This window comes from Poeciliopsis prolifica, unplaced genomic scaffold (genome assembly GCF_027474105.1).
Source record: "Poeciliopsis prolifica strain line A6 unplaced genomic scaffold, Auburn_PproV2 SCAFFOLD036, whole genome shotgun sequence".
In the NCBI taxonomy this organism is placed as follows: Eukaryota; Metazoa; Chordata; class Actinopteri; order Cyprinodontiformes; family Poeciliidae; genus Poeciliopsis; species Poeciliopsis prolifica.
Genome location: NW_026562411.1, coordinates 3,398,726 through 3,426,521, shown reverse-complemented (window position 1 = coordinate 3,426,521; position 27,796 = coordinate 3,398,726). Strand labels below are relative to the sequence as shown.

Sequence of the window (27,796 nt, the reverse complement as noted above, 5' to 3'; positions counted from 1 at the left end):
CAGTGGAACAGGCAACAGGTGGGGGCAGTGCGATGGGTTAGACCATGGTTTGTTTGGAAGCTTACCAACCAACTAAACAACTGAGCAACTAATGGACCAACCAACCTACTGACCGACCGACCGACCGACCGACCAACCAACCAACCAACCAACCAACCAACCAAACAACTTTCTCCTCTTGAACAACGTCCTCATTATTCGTCTGAAGTGTTTTCCATCCAACCAACCGTCTCTGACTCCTGTCTTTGAACATCCTCATCACTTCCCTTCGGTGCTTCTAAAACTCAACATTCTGACATGAAAATAGCTGCATTGGCCCTTTAAGAAGAGGCGACTGCATGTGTGAGGCCAGATGTTTGTGTTCCTGCCTGCAGGCCTTTCATAGAAAGCTGCTTTGAGTCTCTGCAGAGGTTTTGTCGTTCATGGCTCCTCCAGGCTGAGTCAGAGCTCCGATCATCTGCGGTGACGCTGCACAGCTCTGGCTCCTGTTTGTCAGCAGCCTCTCTCACAGGAAATGAGCTGCAAGCCAAACAGTGAAATCCTGATCCAAAGTCACTTTTCAAACAAAGACTTTTCTGTCTCTTCCCGCTCCTCCACCACTGAACTCCAGTCGCTCTAATCCAAACCAATCCGGCTCTTTTCCCAGTTCTTGTTTTCATCCAGAGAGTCGAGGATTTGCTGGCTCCAAACCCTGAGACTCTTATTCAACCTGTTTCAGAACAACTTGTTTTATTAGGCCATCTGCAGTCGGTGCGTCCAGCTGGAAAAACGCAGCGGTGACCCCACTGTGACCCCACTGAGCCGGTCGCTCCACTCCGTCCCGTTCCTCCTTCATCTTCCTGCTGAAGGACTTTCTCTGAATGTCACAGCAGGAGTTCGCTGTAAATCACTCTATAAATGCGGATTTTTCAGACTGGAGGTTTTCCAGCGGCATTCAGCTGCCACGGCACATCGTGTTTTCATCAGCAGGTGCAGCGCAGGCCGCAGAGATGTTACGTAACAACAACTCTTAATTCTTTATTAGCACGACATCAGCAGAGTTTTGGTCATTTCCTTTGACTGGCATGGAAGAGAAAAACTGCACAGCATTAAAATCAGTACAAGCTAATTATGTGAGATGTTTAAAATTAATTTACCCAGTTCATAAATTTTTTAGAAAACTGTCCAGCCTCTTTGAAATTAGCACAACTTTTTATTTATATATTGCAAAAAATGCAAAATCTGGAGTTGAAACAGTAACAAAAATCATGCTGCATTCACTGAAACACGGAAAAATGAATCTTCAAACTTAATTTTCTCCATTTGTTTTGATGTCTTCAGATCTCTTATAATAATTACAAACTTTTTATGACATGTTTTGCAATTTACTATTCAGAAAATGCCAAATATAAATTTTCCATTATTATTTTTTGGAAAATAGTCTCGGCGATTAATTTTTATAGTCTTTTGACTTTGATTTTAAATAATGCTGCATTCACTGAAACACAGAAAAATGAAACTCCAGACTTAATTGTCTCCAACTATTTTCTTTTGGTGAGAAAAATTGGCAACATTTTGTAGCAGAAATGATCCAAAGGCGAATAGATAAGCAAACTGACTTTATTACACTATAAGGAAAAACAAAGATCCTGAATAGAAACAGGAAACAGGATGTGACAAAAATAAACAAAAATCAAAACATCTATAGTGGATTTGACTTGAACAGATTGAAAAGATTAACTGGTTTCAGGAAACCAAACAAACTGAGGAATCAGGGAACTAATAAATTATCCATTCATCCACTACATGCAGTGGTGAATGGGTGAGGTGTGAAAAAGCACAGAATTAAGATTTAAAAGTGGAGCAAATGAAACCAAAAAGTTATATTAAAATGGACCTGAACCTTCTGAGACACAAAGACGGTTACAAAATCGGCCTTCTGTCACCTGAAGAACATTTCAAGATTTAAAGGACGGATAAGATGGAGAGAAACTTATCCATGTGTTTAGTAAAGTTACAGGTCTGTTGGTTTACAAACGAAACAGCCAAAACACAGAGTTCCTTCAAATCTAGATTAAACTTACTGTTAATAGAGTTGCTTTTAAAATAAATTAATGGAAAATTGGCCACCATGTTGGTATTTATTAATGATGGCACTTTTAACAAATTTATTCTATTTATCGTGTTAATATCAGAGTATTTTGTACAGTTAGAACTAAATAATTAAAAGGAAAAATCCACAAAAATGCCTAAAGTATCAGTATTAATGATGCTGTTTCCGTATTTAGTTAGTATTCAACCAAAATATAAAATATTGTACACCTCTAGTAAAATTATGTCATCCAGCCACAGCAGCAAAAAACGTGTGCAAATGTTTCAAAATATAGAGCAAAAAATCGACTAAAGCTTCACAAGCAGATGAATTTATATTTCTGCTAAATTGTTTTTCAGAATTTGTGCAGGATGGGATGCATGTGATCAATAAAAAACAGATTTGACAACATTCTCTGCAGTAAAATTAGCTTCATGTTGATCATGTATGCAAAGCACCGGATAAGGATTTGAATTGAGCTTTAAGGTTAATACATTATGGAAGGTAAATAAAAAACTGAAAACTACTGAATATATGGTCAAGCTGGAATTAACAGAAGTTATGTTTCTCAGTAAATCTTAAAAAAAGGATGAATTTATGTAGAAAATTGCAATAAAACAATAAAAGCCCAATGACTGGTGAGAAATTTCTACTAACTGACAGAAAATAAAAAATATTCTAACCTCTTATCTACATCTTTCAGCAGCTGCAGCGTAACTTTCCTTTTTTACAGTCTGTAGATGAGAACTTTTTATAGTGCAGCAGAGAACTGAACACTTTAGAAAAATCTTTCACATGTGGATACAAGAACCAAACTGGGCACAAAATTCAAAATGGCCACCATCATTGTCATCAATGAAAATGTACTTTTGCACTAAATTTGTCGATATTTATCACAGATAAATAATTTTGGTGTGAAACCATGCACAAATGGACCCATAGAAATCACATTTTCTAACATTTTTTATTTTACAAAATGGCTACCAAGGTTGTCATGGAAAATTAATGTTTGCAATAAAACTGCCAATTAGATAAATATATTTGGTGCCAAATTGAAACATTTGAAATCATTTATATTTTCTTAATCTTGTGCTTTGTTTTTCTGGTGGACAGTTTTCAAAATGGCCGCCATGGAGAAAATGTTTGCACTAAAATCATCAGTAGTTTTTTCCAGTAGCGGGCAGAGCTATCGAAAACGTTAGGTTCACAAACCTCTAATTCGCTAAAAAGATGATTAGCTATGCTAACGCTAATGTTTGTACTTGTATCCACATATGAAATATTTTCTCTGTAATATTCTGCTCCTTCAGTACACGAACGTGACGAGCGTCTGCTGTGACGGTTCTGAGGAGTTTTCCTTGGACTCCAGTGGGAAAACCAGGTGTGGGAAGAACTGGGAGAAGGTGTGAAGCGGGGGTCCGATGACGCTGTACGCCTTCAGAGCCGACAGTCCGTTCAGCACGCCGATGTCGACGAAGCTCATGTGGTGGGAAGCGGAGGAGTCCGGCTCCGGCGCCGCCCCGACCGATGGCGAAACCCTGACTTCCTGGTCGGGGTACGGCGCTCCTGGGGCGGCGCTGTGAACGCTGAGGGTCCGCAGCCCGAGCAGAACCAGCTGCCGGCTCTGCAGCGGCTCCACGCCGCAGAACGACAGCCGCAGATGAGCGACGGTGCTGCTGTTGAGCAGCTCCTCCAGCACCCACAGCTCCCTCACCCACACCGCCACGCTCCGCCCGAGGCTGGCGCGGTGCAGGCCCGACCGCGGCACGGTGCCGCAGCGGCACCGGGAGTCGGCCTGGGCCGCGTCGCAGTCCGGGACCGGAGCCGGGCAGCTGCAGGTCCGCAGGCCGGCGCCGCTGTCGAACAGCAGCGTGACGTTCGCCGCTTCAGGGGCGGAGAGCATCGGCTGGCAGTCAAAGGTCAACGCCAACATCAACCACAGCGACCATGGCAACCAGGCAGAGCGCGCCGCGTTTGGAGGCATCTCCATGGAAACCGCGCTGACTACATCTTCACCGGCTGGAAACTGCAAAAACATGAAAAACTCATTTTAAAAATCTTTACAAATAAAGAAAAGAAAGCTCCAAAAGTAAAAAACCTGCGAGAAAAAAGCAGAATTTTCTACCAAAAAAACTCAGAAAAGACCAAAATGTGCTACAAAGAGAACTTTAGATTCATCATGGACACGGAAATTAAAAAGCTGCTAAGTTTTAATGTAACTTAAAACTTAGCAGCCAATTTCTATGGTTTTTTCAATAACATTTCTGAGATCAATCTAAAATTTTCAGATTTTTTTTGTGTGAAAATCCAAAAGTAAATTTTTTTTGAAAATTCTACAAAATTTGATACAAAACCCTTAGAAATGTTCAAGAATGGTAAATCAACAACAGAACACCTGTCTTGTCTAGCAGCCATTGTACAGAGGATTAAGCGTTAAAACCAGCTGACCAAACATGCTGGAGACCAGCTTTGGGTGATGTGAGGAGTTCTGCTCGGGTTGCGAGGTAACAGGTTGGGTTTGGTGAGGGGAAGTTCCTGCTGGTTTATGACTTTACATTCAGGAGGTTTTTCAAACTACTCGTTTTCCAGACACCAAAAAACATCCAGGTGTTTCTTTTTAAGCACTTTTGTTGTTTTGAGAAGCAGACCCAAAGGGAACAACATAAAAGCTGAAAAATGTGAATTTTACATTACATTTGCCCTTCAAAAATGTAAGAAAGGAGCTTTTTGTAACCTGCAGCAGCTTCCAGGCTGAACTTTACAACATGTGGACGCGAAGCTCCAGCTGAACATTTCTGTTTTTTTATTTCTCATCCAGCTCAGGCCCTTCATTTCACACACGCACACACACATGCACACATAATTGAGCCACTTATTTGATTTTAATGGAGACCAGGCCGAGTTGCTGCCGCTGGCATGAGCTGGTGTGCCACGCTGCACATCAGCCAGCCACATTAACTAAAACACAGGCTTCATTCAGGAAGAGCGAGCGGAAAAGTGGAAAAGCAATGCTTACTTTTCCATACTCTCTTTTTCTTCGTGGAGAACTTTCCAGGCTTGCTGTTTATCCAACTTTTCTTGACTCTTTAGGATGATCTGATGTTTTCAAGTTTCATGTATGTTTTCTCTTCTGATGCATAAAAAGTTCATTTAAAGTTCTTTAATAACAATAACATTTATCTCTTTTGAGTGGATAGTGGAGTGTCAAAACACATCAAAAATATCTCAAAGCAAGTTTAACTTCACATCATGATGCCTTCACTGAACAGCTGAAACAAAAAAAGTGACAAGCCAGAAATTTCACCCTAATGTCAGAGAAATTAGAATAAAACCAAACATTTCCATGCCAGACTCTACAGTTCCTGGTTTGAACGTTAAATGTTAATGTTTCTGGCAGAACAATGTAAAACTTTGACTTGTTGTTTCTAATTTCAACATGGCGACAGGATTTAGGTCTGCCAATAGACTTTTAGAGTAGCAAGTTTTGGCCAGAAAAGGCCCATCCACAGCAAAAACACCAAATCTTACCAAGTTTCTTTGGTTGAGCTTCTAGTAGAAACATTGCAGTGCACTTAAAGTCAGACAAAACTGACCTATAGTCAACTTTTTGGCCTTTTTATGAGCATATCTTACATTTTCAAAGCAAAAAAAGCTGAAATGCTACTTGATATCCTATTGGCTGGGATTTTGAAAGCAGCCAATCAGCTAGCGCGCTGCTAAAGTTGCATCTCTGCAAAAGTTCCTTGAGAAGTAGCTCAATAGCGCCCTCCACCGCCAACGTCCAATACACCCTCATCATTAAGCTTAGTTTATTGTAGAGGCATAAATTTTGGTACAATTTGGTGTAGAACTTCCCAAGACCTACACAAAAGTCTCCTACACTCATGCTCTAGAAGAAACAGGAAGTCTGCCATACTGCGATTTTGAGCATGTTTTGGTTAATTTTAGCTTCTGTATCGATCAAACTCCTCATAGAGGTTTTGACTGATGGACTTGAAAATTGTTGCGTTGGCTTCTGAGGCATGGAGGATATAAAGTTATCAAAATCCTGACTTTTCATGATTACTAGAGGGGCGTGGCTGGACCGAGAACTTTGACTGTGCTCCAAAAACACAACAGTTCTTGTAACTCCAACAAGGAAAGTAAAATAGGAATAAAACCGACCATGATTGGTTTTTCATCTCATCCCTAATAAAACTGTATGTTCAAATGCTGACATCATGCTGTGGTCCCCAGACCCCATGAAGACCAGGAGTCCAGTTTACACACATTCCAGATCCTGAACACGTTAACAACGTCTAAGAAATGTCACCAAGAAGACAAAGAGGAAGAGTTTAAATATACCGACGTTTTCTTGGTGCCTTGGCTAGTTCCTGTCAGTCTCCATGGCTCCCAACTGGAAAAGCAGAGGAATGCTGCCTTCAGGTCTGGGACGGGTTTCTGCCTCAAGAGGAGGCGTTCGAGTTTATGGCCATCTTTAGAACGGAAGGATAGAGGAGATACATCTACAATAACAAAGCTCCAGTCTATGATGAAATCTTGGACACAGTCAGCTGAAATTAGGTTTCTTTAGAGCTTCTTAAAAATATGAGCAACTGTTGGTTCAGAAACCACTTGGAATATCAAAGTAAGAGCTTTTGCTTTCTGTGCTTTTATTGCAGCATTTTCTGAACCACTTTATCATTTTAACAAACTTAAATTGCTTTCTTAGTTTTGTCATTTTCAACGTTAACATGACAACAAGACAAAGTTTTATTCCTAGTTTTATTTTTTTATTCCTGCGACTCATTTGTTTTTTCCACTTTATGATGCATTCTTTGACCGATGTGTTAAAGGAGACCTATGATGTAAAATTTACATTTTTACGTTTTTATGCTTCTATTCAACTCTCTACTGTTTCTGAAAAACAAAAACAGTACTTAGACAAAAACATCTAATCAATTATTGGCAATAACTTAATTGTCTCAGTGTCTGGACAATGAACCGTTTCAAAAACTTCCTGAACATTGAGTCATATTCAACAGGCATTCTGCTGTTAACTGACCATCCAAGTGTAGCTCCAGCATGTTTGGTCAGCTGGTTTTACTGCTGAATACAGGAAAAGACAAGTGTTTTTTTGTTGACTTAAACCATTTGCTGCATCCTTGTTGGTTGCGCAGAGGGCTCTACTTCTGCTTTTCAAAGATTCAGGGTTGTATAATTATGCATCTGTGGCCGTTTTCACATGTGAGTGTAAATGCTGAGTTGGGGGGTCGAGGTCAGCGGCAGATTATTTGGATTGAGGGGAGCGCTAGTTCTGAGATTGAGGCTTGATTATTGAGTTTGAAGAACTTGTGAGAACTAGAGCTTCCTCCTGCACTGTGAAAATCAGACAATGTTTGACGGGCAGTCAAACCATCGTCCAGAAAATTTACAGTTAGCTTTCAACGAGATCGTTTTCTCAGACGACTGACAGAGAGGAGTTTTAGCCGAAGGGGTTAAGAAGGAAGTGAAATGCCTGACTTGAGGCTAAATTGAAGCTTGTCATCTAATTCCCAGATCTGGAGGCATGATGCGTCCTCCATAAATAAGGGTGACCTCAGCGAGGCTGGTTTACAGGAGCAGCTGCCCTCCATGCAGCCATCTTACCTCACTGTTGATGTTAGTCATCGTCTCTCCAGCTGCTGCTGGGGCCGAGCTTTCCCACACACCATGTCAGTCATTATCCTTCTCTCTGCATCTGTTCCTGCTGTCTCTGCCATCATCATCATCATCTTTCCTTTCCGTCTGACTCCACCAAACAGATGCCAACCGTCCATGTTTTAGTGAGATTCATTTGTTCCACTTCGCACCGGTTCAGTTTTAAAGAAACCGACGTTTTCCAGGCTGGTACAGATTAGTGGAACATCAGACGCAGAGGAGTAAAGAGTTAATTAGGCCGTGATGTGGCCGGCTCTCCACACGCTCTCGGCTTGTTAAAGGCGAGGCTCCATGCATTCCTGTGACATCATGCTACGCCGCAGTCACCCACCCTAATCCTCCTGTACTCTTTCTCCTTCTCAGCACCTCCGCTCCACCGTTTCTCATCCGTCTTCACACCAATCCATCACCGCCACGCTGGTGTCAATCGCTGCGTTTCTGTGACAACTGTTTACAAAATACGTGACCACATGTCGCTGATGTCGAGAAAAAAACTGCCATTTTGTAATTGCGGTATTTTCATCGAATGAGAAATGCAATTAAAATTAGTCCTGGATAAGTTAATAAACATCCCACACCGACTTCCTACTTCCTGTTTTCTTCTTTGTTGTTTCGTCCAGCAGTAACATCCAGTTGTTGTGACTGTGGGATGCAAACATTAGCGTTTCCGTTGCAGAGTTTTAGTTGATTCATCAGTGTTCAAAAGAACCTTTCGTAAAGTGATGATGATGATCACATTTTCTTTCTGGCCCAATTTCATCCTTTGGTTCAGACCCAAAATCAGTGAATGACTTCTGCATCACATTTTGAACCGATTCTTGGTTCTGAACAAACTACTGCTCTGAACAGATTCTTGATTCTGAAACTGATTCCTGAACCATTTATTGTCTCAAAAGCAATTATTTTATTCTTTTACAACTTTGAACAGATTCTTGAATCTAAACTGAAGTTCAACTCTGAACCAGTTCTTTTTCCGAACTGATTCCTGATAAAACGTATTTTCTGAGTATTTTTCCCTGGTTTCCTTTGGATTTTCTCAGATTTTCACTCATTTTCACCACAGTTCTTGTTCATGACCATGTGGTTTGTTTTTGTTTAGTTATGTAACTTTGACTTTTGACTCATTCCTGCAGAAAAAACACTCAGATGAATCAGTAGAGGAACCAGTGACAGTGTCTGCAAATTAGTGAGACTGAAACCTTACATTTATTTCCACTTTTAAGGTTTTATAATTCTTTTATAAAGAACAGTCCTGTTTCCTAAATCACATGAAGCTCTGACGGTACTTTCATCAATGTTTACAGAATAAAAGCAACTCTTTTTACTGCAGTTAGAGTAAAAAATGATGCATTTGTGCAGTTAAACTATTCTCTAACCTCTTCTAATCCAAACCCACAAAAATCAATTTGAAACCAACAGATGTGATAATTTTGGTCTAGTTCACTGCAAATATCTTAGTTCACTTGAAATAAGACAAAACTAACTTATGTAACTTTTTAGTCAGATACAATGGTTTCTTTTAAGTCAATAATCCTTAATATTGATTTAAAAGTACGAGTTTCACTGGCAGATTGTGGGAAAATGTTTTGTTATAAATGGAATAATCGACCAGTGCAACTAAACTTTTAAAACATAATTCACTGACTTAAAAGAAGTTTCTACATCTTGCTGAAAAGTTACTTCTAGGTTAGTTTTATCATATTTCTATTGTACTGGGATATTTGCACTAGAAACCAGATCAAAAATACGTGGAAAGATGTTGTATTTTTCCAATGTAAGAAACCTTTTCTCCATTCTACTCTCCAAAAACACCAAGTCTAGTTTAGTGCAAATATCTTACTACACTTGAAATAAGACAAAACTAACTTATGTAACTTTTCTGCAAGATGTAGGAGTTTGTTGAAAAATTACTAATTACGCTTGCAGATTTGTTCACTTTTAATAAAACATATTAATCCAATATAAGTGAAATAATCTTCTAATGAGTCTAATTTTAATTTTCCATTAATATTGAGAAATTATTGATTAGAACAAGCTCCTATTTCTTGCTGAAAAGTTACTTTTAAGTTAGTTTTGTCTCATTTAAACTGAGATGTTTTCAGTTGAAACTAGACCCAAAGTACATTTTAGTATTTAGTGTTTTTTGCGGTGCATGTTTGTAAAACTCACTCTGTTGGGTTGGCGGCTGCAGCCGTCTGCTTCCAGGCTGATCTATCCGGCTTCCTCTGGCGCTGAGAGAACGTTCCACATCTGTCCAGATCCCGGCTGGAGAAAGTCACTGCAAACGCAAACAGAGGAGCCGTTCATGCCAAAGAAACGGGAAAGAGACAGAGAGCGGAGGAAGAGGCTTTACTTTGAGAAGCAGGGATGGAAACATTCCTGACCACATGCGTCTGTACGGAAAGCTCTCGGTCCATTTTCTCTGCTGTCCCTCTCTGGGTTTTTCCCCCCCTTCTCTCCTCCTCTTTTGAGGAACACCTCCCAGTGATTTTCTTCCTCCCACGCTCAGCGTTTCCTTTGAATGCCATCTGGTGGCAGGAAAATTATTACCGTGATAATTTCTGCACAGTTATATGTATTCCATGTGAGATTCCTGGACGAGGAGAAAGTGATCAAAAGGAGGAGGAATGTGATGAGATTATGTTCAGTTTTCCCCAGGAATCAATTCCCCCCCTGGGGAGTTTTCCCCGAAATCCTCCATAAATCAGAAACATATAAACACGTTCCGGGTGTCAAAGCAAGAAAATCACAAGCAGGAGATGCTCAGATGCTACAATGAATTAAAATCCAGGACTTATTGCTCTAAAGGAAGAAGGTTCATATCCCAGAAGTATTTCTGCATGAAAGTGTTAAAGCTGCTCTTTCTGGCTGCCAAGTAATAATATTGTACAATAGTGTTTGTATATTACACATGTTTCTTATTGTCTTTAAAAACTGAATAAATCTTGATATTTATTACCCCAGATTAAGACATAAATCTAAGAATGAAACACTGTTTACATGTGTAACCTGCAGTTTGGGAGAAACAAATGGCTGTTTGGTTAAAAACATAAAAAATGCAGAAATGGTAGCAAATGCAGACAATGTATTCATCCTCATTACTTCTTTCTCTAACAGTTTTATGTTTTTCTTAATAAAATAAACAAATAAAATGGTGAACCTTCAGAAATGTTAGCAAGAGTAGTGGAACAGGAAGTACTTTTATTTTGAAATGATCAACCGGACGTGGTCTTGTGCTGTTGAAGCTCGCTTAGCAGCAACAGCCTGTTAATTACGTTTTATTTTGTCCTGAAATTATCCAAAGTAATTTAAACGGTTTTCAGTAGGAGAGACATTATTATGAAGTTATAACAAACATGAACAGATTATTGTAAAGAGTTAACATCCCATAATAACCCACTATTATCAATAGAAAATAATCAAGCTAATTCTTTCACAGTAAAACAGTCTGCAGCAGCTGCAGTCTGCAGCTCACATAACAGCGTCTTTAACTCTTTATTACCAGATAAATAATGTTTCTAGGACTCGAGTTTCACAGCGGGAGTCCAAGTCAAGTCCAGAGTCTTCAGGACACAAGTTATCTGAAGTTCTCAGGTCAAATTACTGCGCCAAAAATGTCCAAATTACCAGAATAACAGGATATTAATTAAGGGCTTTTTTGTTATTGCTTGTTATAATTAAATAAGAAACGCAAATAAAATAGTTTGTTCACCAATAAGTCATTAAAAACTTAAAATGTTCAGAAACACCATGTACTTATTTGTAGAGCCTTTCAGCTCATTAATAAATAAATTAATTTGTGTAGGAATGAATAAATGTGGTGTGGTTGTTAATTAGAGTAGTTTGTAGTAGTTTTAAACCAGGGGGGAAGTGAAAACACTCCCTGATTTGACCACATGAGGGCAGCATTGACCCGATAATCCCGATCACTCTCAGCAGGGGGTTCTGTGTTTGGGGGTTTTACTCGCCTTTTAATGAAACAGCTGCACTTCTGTGCTGCTTTCATAAAACTAAATCCACTATACTGATATTTCTCACTAGAATTCATCGCCAAAAATGTTTATGTAAACTTATATCTATGTTTTGAAGTTTGTAGTAAGATGGAAGCAAAGCATCTATAATTCAGATGTTACTGTAGAAACTGAAATTTAAAAAAATTGAAAAGCCATCCTGTTTATGCAGTCACTTATTGTGCCTGTCTGCTTATCAATCTGATTCAAACAAATTCAAAACTATAATAAAAACATTTTTTAAAATTTGTTTTTTGACTGAAATGGGTTAAATCCGGGTTCTTCTTCAGTACAGGAGGGTGTGTTTCTGACACTTTGGTGAATTGGTTGATTAATTTGGTTTACAGCGCTTTTAAAAAAAAATATCTTACCAAGTGTATTTGGTCTGGTTTCCAGTACGAATATCTTAGCATAGTTGAAATAAGACAAAAACTAATTAGTAACTTTTTAGGGCTTGTTTTTCTTAATTGAAATGTAAACTGAACAGTTTACATGATTTTTTTTATTTAATTGGATTCATGTAAGCATTTAATGATTAAAAATGAATAATCTGGATGCATCTGCAGGTGAGCAGATAACCAGCCAGGACTTTTCCAGCTTCCTGACCTTTCTGCAGGTATCGGCTGACAGCTCTGCGCGGGTCGGAAGCCCGTTAGCTCCCGGTCGGGTAACCCGAGCCCCCCTGCGAAAATGCAACAGTGTCTGAGAGGTCATTCTGCTGCAAATACCACCCCCGCGACCCGGGCCGGTGTCACAGGGCCAAATCGATCCGCGTGACCCCAGCCCTTTTTTCCACCACTGAACTTTCACCCCGAGCCTAACAAAGCAAGAAAGGAAAGAAAAACTTGATAGTTGGAGAGTGTTTCCAGTGTAGAGCAAACACTGCGGCGCCTGTTGGGCGGTTTGTGTGTTCGGGTCCAGACAGGCAGGAAGTCCCACCGCAAACGGACCTGCAGCGTGTCCAGAGAGAATCTGCTCACAAATCTCATTTACTTAAATATTCATCATCCAAATGATCTAACAAGCAATGAAAATTACATAGAGGAAGTTGAGGTACCTTCACTGCAAAAACAAAATGTTACCAAGAAAATTTCCCCGTTTCTGATAAATAAGGACAAAAATAACTTAAAAGTGACATTTCATCAAGACATAACAGCTTGTTTTAAGCTAATAATTTATGATTACTGATGAATAACTGTGATTTTTGTACTTCCATTTGGGTTTCTACTGCTTTTAAAAACCCAGCAACTCACCAAAATAACTTTTCAGCATAATGTAGGGGTTTGTTTTAAGTCAATAATTCTTTTATATTGATAAAAAAAACTCCTTGTTATGCTGCCAGATTTTTATTAAATATTCCAAAAAGCAAAAATATATAGGAAAGAGGATAAGTTTCACTGCAAAAACAGACAATCTTACCAATAATTTGTGTTGAGTTTCTGATGCAAATATCTTGAATTAAGACAAAAATAACTTAAAAGTAACTTAAGCAAAACATAGGAGCTTGTTTTAAACCAATATTTTTTTAACATTAATGAAAAAGTTGTAATTGTATTTCAGATTGAGTTTCTACTCTGTCCAAAAACCAGGCACAGAAAAAGAACACCCAGATGTTTTAGTGATGTGAGGAAATGGTTTTGGATGACTGGAAAACGAGCCATTTCCAAATATAATGTCACTAATCAGCAGGTCACTATTCCTCACCCAGCAACCCCAGCTGAGCTCCAACACATATGGTCAGCAGTTTTTACTGCTGTATGCATTGTACAATGGCTGCTGGAAAAGACAAATGTGTTGTTGTTGACTTAAAACACTTGCTGCATTCTTGTTGCCCATGCAGGAGGCTCTACTGCTTTGCAAAGATGTACAGTTGAATAAACAAATTATATCTATCTATATATCTCTATATAAATAGAGACATAGATATCTCTAGAGATATAGAGCGATACAGAGAAATCTATATCGCTCTATATAGATAGAGATATCTCTTATCTCTAGAGATATCTATCTATATAGATAGAGACATAGATATCTCTATCTATAGAGTGATATATATATTGCTCTCGCTATGTATATACATATATGTATACATATATATTTATATATGTATCTATAGATACATATATGACTATATATACATATGTATATATATGTATATATATATGACTATATATACATATGTATATATATGTATATATATATATATATAAGTATACAGACCAGAAAGCTACTAACAATGCATGGAGGGTTCCATCCCAAATCCAGCACCCTGAGACTGTACACAAGCCGCAAGGAAGGAGGCAGAGGACTAGTGAGTGTGAGAACCACTGTCCAGGACGAAACAACTAAGATCCATAAATACATCAGGGACAAAGCCTCAACAGACAATGTGCTCAGTGAATGTCTCAGACAACAGGGAACGGAGGTTGAGGTGCCAGAGATACCATCATGGGAGGACAAGCCCCTACATGGGATGTACCACCAGCAAATAACCCAAGTGGCTGATATCAGTAAATCCTACCAATGGCTGGAAAAAGCTGGACTCAAGGACAGCACAGAGGCCCTCATCCTGGCAGCCCAGGAACAGGCCCTAAACACCAGAGCAATAGAGGCCCAGATCTACCACACCAGACAAGACCCAAGGTGTAGGTTGTGCAAGGAGGCCCCTGAGACAGTCCAGCACATCACAGCAGGGTGCAAGATACTGGCAGGGAAAGCGTACATGGAGCGACATAACCAAGTGGCAGGCATAGTGTACAGAAACATCTGTGCAGAATATGGACTGGAAACCCCAAGATCAAAGTGGGAAACACCCCCAAAGGTGGTGGAGAACGCCAGAGCTAAGATCCTGTGGGACTTCCAGATCCAGACAGACAAAATGGTAATGGCGAACCAACCAGACATTGTCGTAGTGGATAAACATCAGAGGAAAGCCGTTGTGGTAGATGTAGCAATACCAAGTGATTGCAACATCAGGAAAAAGGAGCACGAGAAACTAGAGAAATACCAGGGCCTCAGGGAGGAACTGGAGAGGGCCTGGAAGGTGAAGACCACAGTGGTGCCTGTGGTCATCGGGGCCCTCGGGGCAGTAACCCCCAAACTGGAGCAGTGGCTACAACAGATCCCAGGAACAACATCAGACATCTCAGTCCAGAAATGTGCAGTCCTTGGCACAGCCAAGATACTGCGCAGAACCCTCAAGCTCCCAGGCCTCTGGTAGAGGACCCGAGCTCAGAGGATAAGAACCACCCGCGGTGGGTGAGAAGGGAATTATTATTTATTTATTATTATATATATATATATAAGTATACATATATATAAAGTATATAAACATATATAAATATACCTATCTATCTCGATAGATCTATCTATATTTATCTATATCTAGATACATATAAATCTATATAATGTTAACATTAATTATTTAAGAGAGAAAGAGGAATTTTTTCAAGCAACTCTTGCAGTGTCTTGAACTCTTTGGCAGTGATTTACATTGAGCTGCCCTACATGTTTCTAGATGTGTGGGTGTAACCGGAGCACCCGGAGAAAACCCAGGGTAGCACGAGGAGAACATGCCAACTCCACAGCAAACACTTGACGCATCTTCTCTGTGAAGCTGCAGTGCTAACCAGAGCAGCTCACTTTATGTTTATTCAAATTCATCTTCGAATGATTTTTCAATTGGCTCTGGACGGATCTGTTTTCTAGTTGGTTAATTTGGGGGAAACTTCTTTGATTTCTCCAAGTGGGCGTTCTTCTCCCAAACTATTTGCAGCTGTAGTTTTCTGCAGTGCAGAAAGGTTTGTTTCACACTGGCCCATATGATACTTGAAATGTTCGGCGATCATGTTGAACTTCTGCTGCAGATTCTGGACCTCGATGGACATTTCTTCACAGAGATGTTCCTTCTCAGCTTTCAGGGTGTTGATTTGCTGGAGGTACTTCTCTGCTCTTTCCAAATTGGCTTTTCTCTCGCGATCTACCGCATCCCGATATGTTTCTACTTGGGTTTTCAGTTCGGAAACAACTTTTTCATACGTGGTGGTCTTTTCTTGGTGTGAAACTTTAACCCGATCGAGTTCGCTCAGATTCTGTTTCCGTACATTTTCCAGACGTGCGACCTCCTGGGCCCGATTGTCCAGCTCCGCACGCAGCTCATCGATAAGCTTTTTGTCTTCCTTTGCTCTCTTTAAATTAGCGACTTTATTTAACTTTATCTTCTGACAATATGTTTCAGCCTGTTGTTGTAACTCAGCTACATCCGTTTCATACTTAGTTTTCAGCTTTTGGTATAAAACTTTAACCTGGTCTAGTTCATTTAGCATTTCTTTCTCCCTCTTCTCAGAAGGTGTAATCTCTTTTGACATTTTTGGGACGAGACCTTCCTTCTCAGCTGTCAGGTTCTCAATTGCTTTTCCCAAATTCACGTCATTCTCAAACCTCACCTCCTGCGTTTCCACTTTTTGTGTCAGTCCAGAAACATCTTCGTCATGCCTACAGTCCAGTTCTCTGTATGAAAGTTTGATCTGCTCCAGTTCTTCCTGGAAACTGTTTTGGAGAAATGCGATCTCTTCTGACACTTTCTGAAACATTTTGTCCCTTTCGGTTCCCAGATTCCCAAGAAGCTCCTGCTCCTCACAAACCGTTTGCGTCTCGGCCTCGTCGGCTTCATACATAGAGCAAAGCTCCTTGTAGGAAGTCTGGACTTTGTCCAGTTCTTCTTGGAGGACCTTATTTTTGTCTTTTTCAGCCTGGATTTGTGACGATAATGCTTCCTGGCTGAGGAGGAGGGCCACCTTTAATTCCTCAAAGTCTTTTTGCAGCATCTTCTTATTCTTGTGTTTCACGGTGTTGTGAACCTGGGCAGCAAGGACGGCAGCGTTAAGGACTCCAGGATCACTAAACTGCTCTACTCTCTCCAGTTTCTTCTGTGTCTCTTTGTCCCTGTTGATAAACATTTCTTTGAGAGCTTTCTGCCTTTTTAACTGGATATTCGTCTCTTCCAGCTTTGCCTTCAGGAGGGACAGTTTTTTGCTGTCTTGAAACCTTTGGGATCTCTCCTTTTCCAGAATACAGTGCAGCCTTTGGATTTCCATGTGTAAAACATACGGGTGCACAGGCGGGCCCCTGCGCTGTGAAGTTCGGTGGTTTTCCCTTCTCACAGCGGGTCGCGTCATTCTGTTGTAGCATCTCGGCTCTTGAGACATTTTCCCTTAATTGTGTTCGATAAAATGTGTTGATCCTGAACGGTCGATTTAAAAAGCTTGGCGTACGTCTGAACTAGTCAGTGATATAGCAAGCAATGCAGAATTTTGTTAGAAAAATATATGTATACACACAGCTGATGACATCACAGCCTTTCCCTTTGTTGGTGGTGTGACATCACTCCACGACTAAACTTTTTACTCTTGTTTACATTCAAAATAGTCACTAGTTTTGATCTCATATATGATTATATTTGGAAACGTTTTTCAATATCTATATATTGGAAAATTAATTTAGCTTCTTTAGTCGAACAAAAAGACAGAAAAAAACAAATTGTAACATTTATTGCTGTTGTTGCCCATCTTTGTTTAATCAATACATATATTGATGTGAGAACATTTTGCTAAATTAATGCCATAAGTAGAAATGATTAAACACATCGTCAAACAAAAACATCAGTTAATGGAAAAGAACTGATAAAATTACCAAGACAAATGAAATGAAATTTTATTTTATCAATTTTTTTATTACTAAATTAGTTATAAGAATAATCCATAGGATACTTGATTACTAAAGTATAACTTTACAGCAGCCCCAGACATAAGTAACTTTTTGTTCGTTACTTTTGGTTTCTAAAAGTGTTTTCCAGTTCAGATGTCAGAAATTGACCTGAATCTGTTCGTAAACGTCCAGATTATTCCCGGGAGGCAGCGGTTTTCTCCATGCGAGTTTCTGGGAACATGCGACATGAAAAACGCAGCAATCCTGAGAAACGCCGCATGCAGCCGCCTCTCAAAAGCAGGGAGAAAGTGTGGCGGCGCTGGGAGCGGCGACGGGCCTCGTTCCCACCTGATCCCCCTGCAGGGAGGAAGAGGACACTAAACCAGTTGGAAACTGGGCAGAAAGGCGATTCCAGTGGGGGGACGGGGATATGTAGCAGTGGGAGGAGAAAATCAGTGAAGCTGAAACTCTTTGGAAGAATTCATTCAGCTGCTCCTTTAATTTAAAACCATAGTGTCGTTTTTTCCTATTATCCTTTTAAAATGTTTTTAAGGTCAAACTGATGATTAGAGATCTACTAAATGATAATTTGATGGATCAGAAACCTCCAGTCAGGCGCTTCAGAGGAAGTTTGGTTGTGAATTAACCACAGATCACTGAACCTCTTGTTATATTAGCATATTTTAAACTATTATTTTAATTTACTCAAGGAAAAACAAGTAATTCTGACAGTATTTACCTCCTAAATCTCATCGTTGGAAACAGCAGGTTTTTCAACGAGTTCAGTTCGATTCAGCGCAGTGAAACTGGAACAAATGTTTCAACTTTGGTTCTAAATCAAACCGAATCTATTGGGCATCCGGATGGGAAAACATCTTAAATATGTGCTCTAACCTCTTACGCCAGTAAAATTTACTCACTAGCTGCGTCTCCATTACAAATGTGTGCAGAACTTTGATGATCTGCTAAAGCCCCCAAAAAATAATTTTTTGTAATTGCAGTAAAAACAAAAACACCAGTAAATAAAAAAAACTAAATTAAAATCACGTGTGAATAAGCTTGTTCAAACTATAAGTTATAGAGTTGTTGGTGTCTTAAGCAAAATTCTAAGATTTCATGTTTTTATTCTTCCATTTGCATTTCTACTCCTAAAAACTACACAGCCGTTTTCGGCAATAAGTTTATGTTTATTTGGTGTTTGGAAAGTGAGTCGTTTCAAAAACCTAATTAAATCACATTGGAGAGCGCTGAACCGTTACCTAGCAACTCAAGCTGAGCTCCAGCACGTTTGGTCAGCCGGTTTTACTGCATGTCTGCTGGAGAAGACAAGTGCTTGCTGCATTCTTGTTGGTTGTGCAGGAGGCTCCACTTGTGCCTTTCGAAGACGTAAGGTTGAATAATCGCTCATCTGTTTGCAGCCATTTTCATGTGCTAGTGTAAACTTTTGAGTTTTGGGGGTGTGGCCAGCAGCAGTTTATTTGGACTTAAACGAAAGAACTAAAAATTTTACTAAAACTAAAATTTTATCAAAAATTTTGTGCAAAAAAATGAATGACCATGTTTTGTATAGGCCACAGATCTGCCCTGTTCAAGGAAGGCTGATGTGTGTATTTTACGTCCAGCTGAACAGACCCTGCAGGGAAAGTGTTCGTAAGCGCTCGCTGTGTTCCTGTTTTCCTGCAGAAGGTCTCAGGGGTCTGAATGTGGTCAGTGTGTTTTTTTTTACAGCCTCCAAAGCTCCCCAGGCTCAGCCGTAAAGCGGCAGCAGAGGATTTTATGGCTTTTATGGCTTTCAGTCACTAAAACTGTAATGGATGCTGTTAGAGCAGACAGACACGCCCCTCACACAAACAGGCTGGACGTTTAAAAGATCATTTCCTTTTTAAACTATTAAACTTTTATCTGAATTTTATTTGGAAGTGAGCAAAATTCAGGTTTTTCTGCATCATTTTAAGGTTGAAGGAGTATCTTTTATGTGCCAGTTGAATTATATACTATGGGGAAAAATAAGCAGGAAGTCAAACTGATGCCTTCAAGAGTAAATAAACAGCTACAAGTTTAAATTCAGAGCGGTTTAGGACCTAAAAATGATAGTTTGGGCTGCTTTAATCTCATTAAAACTACATTTACATTACAACTGGGATATGTGGACTTAAAAGGTTTATAGAAGTATATTCTGAAAATGATAAAAATGACAATAAGAACTATTTATTGCTTATTTTTTACGTAGCTCAATGGCTGCGACTGTGTGTAAAAATAAAAAAATTTGCTGGACATTAAATTGTCCTGGAATAAATGATAACTGTCATTTTGAGACAATTTTCAACTGACATACTAATAACAGTGACATATAAATGCAAGTATTCCCACTCAAAGACGAAAAATAAAACTGATTTAAGTCAGTAATATTGTCGGAAAATTATTGGAAGATTATTTAAATTACATCAAACAACAAGGTGAAATGATTTATATCAGTATAGGATATAAATGTTTCCTTTACTGACACGTCTCTTTCCTTTCTGGAACGAGGCTTAAGCCTCGATGGATCCCTTCAGCTTCAGACTGATGATGTAAAACGTTTGTGAGACGAATAAAGCTGTCCGAGGATCCGGCAGTTAATACCTGACCGGCTCATTGTGTGGGATGAACACGTGTTTGCCCCGCTGACCGTGACATTCCCATCTCTGTGCATCTTTATCGCCTCCTCCTACTCATATCTTCTGATTATTCCTCAGCTAAACATAAACGTTGGAGCTGCAAAGACGATTATCTCCATGGGAAAGGAAGATTCCAGCTCTGAGGAGGGTTTGGTTTTGGAAAAACAGGAGAAAATCCCCACTAAAGTCACCTCTGAGAGTTTAGTGTCTTCATTTGAGATGGTTTTTTTCTGCAGAATGTGAACAAAATGTAACTCTGTTGACTCCAGGATCCATGTTTGCGCAGATTGATTGGGCGACATTACAGGAACAGAAACACAATGCCTGTTAAACAGCTGATAGCATGAAACACAAACAGATCAGTGATAGCATTGTGAAGAGAAACCGCACTGATTATTGATCAGCTCAAATATTTGAACAACCTCTCAGTAAGAGAAAGACAAGGTGGGATATTCTCTACAAGAGGTCAGAAGAAAGTGGAAAAATAAATGGAAAGAGCGAAATTAAGGAGAAACATATGGCGGTGTAACTAGATAGAAAAAAGTACAAAAATCTCATGTTTTGAGATTAATCTAAAATATTTTCTAGAAAAATTGGAAAGGCTTTGATTTTTCAAACTAAAAAAATGCTTGTTTCTAGAGAATCTCTTAAATTAATTCAATTTCAATCTAATTCAAGTTTTTTTCTTGCAAATGTTTTACTTAAAACTTGAGTTTTTTGGCAGAAATTTACTCCTTTTTTATGACCCTACTACACTGTAGTGTATCAAATGCATACAAATCTTGAATTTATTCAACAATCAGTCTCTGAAATGAAGGTGCTGTAAACAGTTATTCTAGTTAGTTAAAAAACAGTATAAATTTGGAGACACAAAGTCAAAATTCTGATTTTTTTTAAGAATTCTGACTTTTTGACCTTTTGTCAGTAAATTTGAACTATTTTTTACTAACAATTGCAACATGAATCTCAGAATTCTGAAGATTGTCTCCAATTTCTGAGAAAAAATTAAAAATTCTGAGAAAAAAGTCCAAATTTAGTGACAAAAGGTCAAAATTTAGATGTTTTTTCATAATTTTGACTTTAATCTCAGAATTCTGAATTTTTTCTCTGAAATTAGAAAAAAGTCAGAATTCTTATATTTCTTCTGTTCTTTGCTGAATGTTTTCTAAGTGTTAGTTCATACAGGTTATCAACCTGGCGTCTCCTTTAAAAGTCTCTCTATTCCTGTCATTCCTGGGATTAGCGACGGCGCGTATGGGGTCTTAAGATGAAGGGAGTCTCCACTCCTCTGGTTGCTTTGTTGTTTCTCACGCTGCGACCGCAGGAGCTGACGCTGCGGACATGGAGTGAGCCCAAACACAGGATTCCTACTTGTTTCTATCTTTTCTTTTCATCGAGTTGAGCAGCGCCTCCTCCACATTCCTCAGGCTGTCTGGACTGAGGAGGAGACATTCCTCAGACCTTTGTTGGGCTCATCAGGCCCCCTCTCCCAGAACTGAAGAGGTAGTAAAGGTAATGAAAATATATTTTGCATTGTTTCCTTTTGTTTGTTTGGCTAAATGCTGATGTGGAGACCCTGTAATTAGGCCCCAATTAACAATTTTCATATGTCTGAGTGTAAAAGAGGCACATTGTGTAGAAGCTCCCTATCCACTAGATTTACATAAAACTTAAAAACCATATTAATAAAATTAGTTAACAAGAAATCTGATTAAATATAATGGATAGTATGAGTATTTAAGATACTCAAAATCATGTTTAGCCTTTCAATTAACTAATAGTTCTCTGGTGTTTATTTAAATTTAGCTTGCCCAATTTTAGCTCTGGTTATTTTTGTTCACCAAACCTAGCTAATTTTATTTTAGCTCAGTTTTGAGTAGCTTATCTTAGTCAACTTAGCATAGATTAGCGGCTGCTGTCTATCTTATTTAATGAAGTTCATCCCAGCTATGCTAGCCTTTGTTAAGGCTAGGCTAGCCTAAACACAGGCTAAGCTTTCATTGTAGCTAAGTTTAGTTTAGCTTATTTTTATTATACTTTGCTTTAGTTTACCTTGTTAAAGCCTGCAGCCTTTTTAATTCTAATGAAGTTCAGATTAGCTAACTTAGCTGTTAGTCTCTGCTAAGCTACATTAGTTTATGTTAATTCAGACTTATTTCATCCTTGCTTATTTTAGCTTAGCTTATAGCTTTAGCTTTCTTAGCTTAATATAGCAATTAATATCTAGTTAATATCTTAGTTTAATTTTATTTTGACAGAAAACAACCAAACAATAAATCTATCAATCTGTGAAGATGTCATAATCACCCAAAAATAAAACTAATCATCTTGCGCACCCTCGAACAAATGTCATTCATTTTCAGTGTCAGCCAATATAAAAAATAAGAGGAAACATTTTTATCTGTGTTAGTGTTAGAAGGATGTTTTCCCTGATCAACAACATAAAATCCTCTCCTTACATCTGTTTTTGTTGTTTTCCTTCATCGTTTGCTATATAAATTGTCTCTTTCTCTCTAATTTGCCCTGGATATTTATTCATCTCGCTCATTGGAAACCATTTTCCGGTTGTAACTCATCTCTCTAACAAATTTCAGATCAAAGTGTAAAACCTCTTGCCTTCTCTTTCTCTCTAATCTCAGCTTTCTCTGGAAGGAGATGAGGATCATGTGAATAAGCACAGGTTATACTCCAGGGCCAGAAAGATGAATCAGATGCTCCTGCTAAGGATAAAAGGCAGAGTGTAATTTATTCATTTACAGGGCTAACAGCCACTGGGATGAGTTAGCTAAGGTGTGAAATAAAGCTGAAGTCTGCCGAGTTATTTGGTGGGAACTGACTGATGGGTTTACGGCTTCACCTTCGGGGAGGATTTTATATAACAAAGCGAGAAACTGGTTGTACAAGAGAGTAAACTTTTCATCTGACCACCACTCCCTTTCTTTACCGTTCGCCTTCAGGGAAGGATTTATCACAATGCTGGTACCTGCAAAGTGTGTGTTTGCCGTTAGTTCAGGTGACAGCGTGTGTTTGTGTGTTGAGGTCAGAGGTTCAGCAGAGATCCTGGGAGAATCCAATTATACAAATTTGTGCAACTGCACAAATTGGATTTCAGAAAACAAATTTGCTTAGTGGAAACACCAATTCAAAAGAATAAAGTCACATTTTTTAATAAAAAGTTTTTCGCTGGATGCAAAGAGATAATTTATTATTGACTTAGAGTATTTCACAGATCAACGTGATCAACAATCAGATGTTACTACTGACGGAAACAACGAAGAAGATGACAGGAAGTGGTAGAAGGATGACGGTGTGAACAAATTTATTCACATTTGATTTTAATTGTCTTTCGTATTTAATAGAAACAACTCTATTGTGAAAATGTGGGGGGAGGAGAGGTGATTGACATTATTCTGAATAACATTCTGTAACATACATGTGATGGACACACAGATAAAGACTGCAGAAACAATGGAGTGAGAAACATCATTTTTTTCTGTCTACGGCTATGAAAAGTAGAAGTGGAGCCTCCTGCTCAATCAACAAGACTTCAGGAAGTGTTTTCATTCCACAACAAAACACTTTTAATGTAAGCAGCCGCCATACAGTCCGTACAGCGGTAAAACCAGCTCATTAAAATGTGCTGGAGCTCAGTTTGGGTTGCGAGGTAACGACTGTTGAATTTGAGATATTTGAAACATATTGTTTAAAAACAGCTTGGTGTTTTTTCAAATGCTTGGGTCGTATTCAGAAGCAGCCGAGAACCAAATGGAAGAATGAAAACATACAAAATGTGAATGTTGTATTACAGATCCCCTTCAACTATAAAGAAAAAAACTCGTACACAATGGTTCAGGTACAAAAGAGTTGGTTTACAGGCAAGTCAGAACCAAACGGCAGAAGCTGTCTTTAGTTTATAACCGCAGTATTTAACAAAGAATAGAACCCTTTATAATAAACAACAGAGTGCTGTTGGTTGTTTTAAGATCCCATCTTTAGTCTCTCCACATGCCTGCAGGGCTTAGTGTTGGAAATTCAAATTTCATCAAGCCATTTTCATAACAACATAAACTTCATCACAGATGACTGATCTCTCCTTTATATTCATGTTCAGCTCAAAACTATTTCCTCTGGGATTTCTGTTGTAACCTCTAGCCATGACGCTCCTCAGCATCTCCTCCGCACGGTTTGAACGGCTCGTGTTATTTTAAAGCACTGACAGAGGTAAAAACACTTTGTTCTGCCGGCCTTCTGAGCTCCATGTTCAGAAACTCCGGCTCCTTCAGCTGCTCATCCTGTTGTACATTGAAGCAGATTTTCCAAAGTTTATACTTTACAAAAAAATTTCTGAGCGCTGTGGGTTTTTTTTTCCTAAACAAATGTACAATTTTGTAATCGGCATCATATGATTCAAAGTAATTATAGTCGTTAACCTCATGCTTAAAACCACAGAGGAGTTTAATGGAGATGATTGCTACATTCCTTGTCAGAAAGAATAACAATGTCCAAATGCTTGCTGCTTTCCAAACATATTCCCACATTCAAATTTACGTAAAAAAAGAAAAAGATTTCAACAAGAATCAGATTTAGAATCAGAATCAGCTTTACAGGCAACAACAAATGTGGCTCTGTTTTACCAGGCTAACTTTTATTAGCATTAGGAATCAGTACAAAGAGAAACATGTCTTTGTATTTTATTAACTTTAACATAAAAGCAGCATATTTGTTCCAATATGTTCTCATCTGTGTGTGTATGACTTGTTTAATAAAACACAAACCATCAGCATGTTTTCAGAAGTAAAACATGATGCTGCTATGTGGCGGCCATGTTGGATTTTCATTTGTTTTTGCGGGGTTCATCTTCAACAATATTTACGCAAATATTCAAAACAAAATTCAGAAAAAAATTAGTTCAGAAGAAATTTGATTAATAAGATATCAAATTTAATCAGTTTAATGAATCTAAGATACTCAGAATTAGACGATAGCAACAAGTTGTTGAGTAACTTATTGTTGCTTAGCAACAACTTGTTGAGTAACTTATAGTTGCCTAGCAACAACCTGTTGAATAACTTATAGTTGCCTAGCAACTGGCGCAGTTTCACCGCTGTCCCTCATAACTGCTTCAAAATTAAAAACAAGAGAAAACTGGATAAAACAGGAAAGTCAAGCCACCAGTTCGGTAACATTTCAGATACTTAAAACAAAAAAACCCTAATCAATATAATTGCCGATAATGATTGATATGGAACACACATCTTGACGTGTTTTTCAGCCATGTTGTCCAATTCTTCAGTTTAAATATTTCTGCATTGAATAAGGAACAAACTTACAAATATTTATATTCTATTGACTGTCCTTCATTGTAAATGAGTTTATTTTATTTGTATGTTCAAACCAACTGCATCAGATTATTATTATTTTTTTGAAGTTATTGGATTTCCATCTCATCTCTGCGATCGCTCTCGTTTTTGTTCTGACGGAGTGAAAGTTTACGTTTGCCCACAAAACCAGGCTCAAACAGCGTCTGGTTCTTTTGTGACCTTATCAACAATCATAAACGGCCGTCACAATCAGCGGTGGAAATACCGATGCCAGCTGCCATGTTTGGACATTAAAATAACTTTAAAAACAGGAACCACTGGGTTTGTGTTGACAGATAAGATCTTTGAAACTTCCAACAATCCCAGGCCCCGATTTCTCCGTTTGGGTGACACTCCTCCCCCAGTCTTTCTCCCTCTTTCTATACTTTCTCCTCAACAGCAGCTTATCCATGCAAACAAGGCCGAATAATGCACACAGAAGGGGATCACAGACCCTCGCTCCCCCCTTTTTCCTCCCACTCAACCCCCTGCATCTCTTCATCCAAAGACCCGAAACCGATCCGGCACGACGCAGAGCTGCAGGGATCACAAAGGCAACCAGGCGGTGAAGAGGAGGAGCGGAGCTGGATAATTACGGATGAAGATAACAACCACTGAGATGCAGATTAGCGTGGAAGGAGGAAACAAAGACGAAACAAAGTTGAAATGATATAAAGGTTTATATATTGGCAGGATCCACATTTACTGCATCGTTTATCATTTATCGAGATAAATTTTACTGTGACAAGAATTTGGATTTATGATTGTCACAATAAATTCCAGTGAATTATGTTTCAAACCCCCTTAAACTGTTCAAATTGTTATTTTTACAGTTTTTTTTCTGTTGTTTGTTCACTTAAAAGTGTCAATAAATACTAATAAACTCAACAACATAATTAAATGCAGTTACAAGATGCAGTTTAATTATATAAACCACATTCGTTTTCGTGGTTGGTGTCCGAAAGAAGCATATTACAAATGGGAATGTTTTTCTAGAGCAGTATTTGTGTTTGAGGGACTATAATTGCTGTGACACACAGTCACACAATTATAGTTACCTAAAAAAAGAAGTGACCACATCATCATCATCATTTACTATTTTGTCCATTTATTTGGGTATTTTAATACAAACATTTACAAAGAATAATATTAGTTCTGATCCCTAACAAGTTTTTTTAACTTGAAAATGTGAAGCTAAATTTTTACTTCCTTTACTTGTTTTGACACCAAACAAGTTTTATGTTAGAGGTTTCTCTTTTTTCAGTCTGTGGGTTTATCCTTGATAATCTCATGTAATCTCTCTAAAAGATTAACAAAGAGAAACCACAAGGAAATAAAGAGTCAAATTAACTGTTAAAGCTGGCAGACCCCCATGAGAGAACAAGGAAAAGTTGACTTAGACGAGAAGGGAAGGATGGAAACACAACAGAAGGGTAAAAAATATGAAAGAAAAATGAACTAGAAAGACTTTCACAGTTTACAGTAAAGTGATAACAGACACTCAAACTAGACTTTTTTGGCAATAACTTAACGTTGTTTGGTGACTGGAAAACGAGCCCTTTCAAAAACAAATCAGCGGATGCTGCTCCGTTACCTAGCAAGCCGAGAGTTTCACTTTCTTTTAAAAGAGCAATGAAATCGTAGTTTTACTTCCGGTTTGGAAACCAAACAGAAAATTCTGTTTTCTTAAATCAAGGTTTAAGTTTGTTTAATGACTAACTTTTCAATTTTATATTTTAATATCAAAAAATTAAATTTTAGTGTCATTCCAGTTTGATGGCAGGGAGCTTAGTGACCACTTTGGTGGAAACTGTAGGCGATGCTAATAAATAAGCAAACATCTGCCAAGGGATGACTGATGGAAATTAGCTTGTTTTAGCTAATTGCCACACATTTACGTTATAAATGTGATTAATGTGCGCTATCCCGACAAATTGATAAAAAACATCCTTAAAATTGTTTTTATTCTTTATAAAAATCTCTAGCAACAGTAGCTAACCAAATAGCCCACTAGTTAGCTCGCTAATTAGCAAGCTAGTTAGCTGCCTAGTTAGGTATAGCTGTGAGTCCAGTGAGAAAACACCTACCTATTGTGTGTATTTCTGTGACTCTGCGCTCACGTCCGTCCCTTACTTGTCCCCATAATGTCTGCCAGGACAGGAAGCAGCACAATGCCAGGCAGGACCTGAGGAAAACCTGGATCAGAACCACACACACGGGTCTTGTTAGACACAAACAAGAGAATGACTGCAGCACACTCTGCTGCACACAGAAATATCTTTGTGGTGACTGCTAAGCTCAAGAAAAAGAACT

At 38.6% G+C, this 27,796-nt stretch overlaps 2 protein-coding genes across 4 annotated transcripts; both read right to left on the bottom strand.

The window, feature by feature from the left end:
- Nucleotides 1-1,581: 1,581 nt before the first annotated feature.
- LOC129374567 (uncharacterized protein C21orf62-like) lies at nucleotides 1,582-27,796 on the bottom strand. Of its 3 annotated transcripts, none has more exons than XM_055053039.1 (3): nucleotides 27,571-27,796; nucleotides 9,920-10,028; nucleotides 1,582-4,097 (listed from the first exon to the last, which is right to left on the bottom strand). In XM_055053039.1, exon 3 carries the CDS (start codon nucleotides 4,059-4,061, stop codon nucleotides 3,378-3,380), a length of 684 nt encoding a protein of 227 aa, XP_054909014.1. In that variant the 5' UTR covers nucleotides 4,062-4,097; nucleotides 9,920-10,028; nucleotides 27,571-27,796; the 3' UTR covers nucleotides 1,582-3,377. The 3 variants fall into 3 exon arrangements, with proteins under 3 accessions (XP_054909014.1, XP_054909013.1, XP_054909012.1); XM_055053038.1 differs by lacking the exon at nucleotides 27,571-27,796 and adding an exon at nucleotides 10,104-10,556; XM_055053037.1 differs by lacking the exons at nucleotides 9,920-10,028; nucleotides 27,571-27,796 and adding an exon at nucleotides 7,700-8,612.
- LOC129374566 (centrosomal protein of 112 kDa-like) lies at nucleotides 15,250-17,042 on the bottom strand. Its single transcript, XM_055053036.1, has one exon. It carries the CDS (start codon nucleotides 16,965-16,967, stop codon nucleotides 15,465-15,467), a length of 1,503 nt encoding a protein of 500 aa, XP_054909011.1. The 5' UTR covers nucleotides 16,968-17,042; the 3' UTR covers nucleotides 15,250-15,464.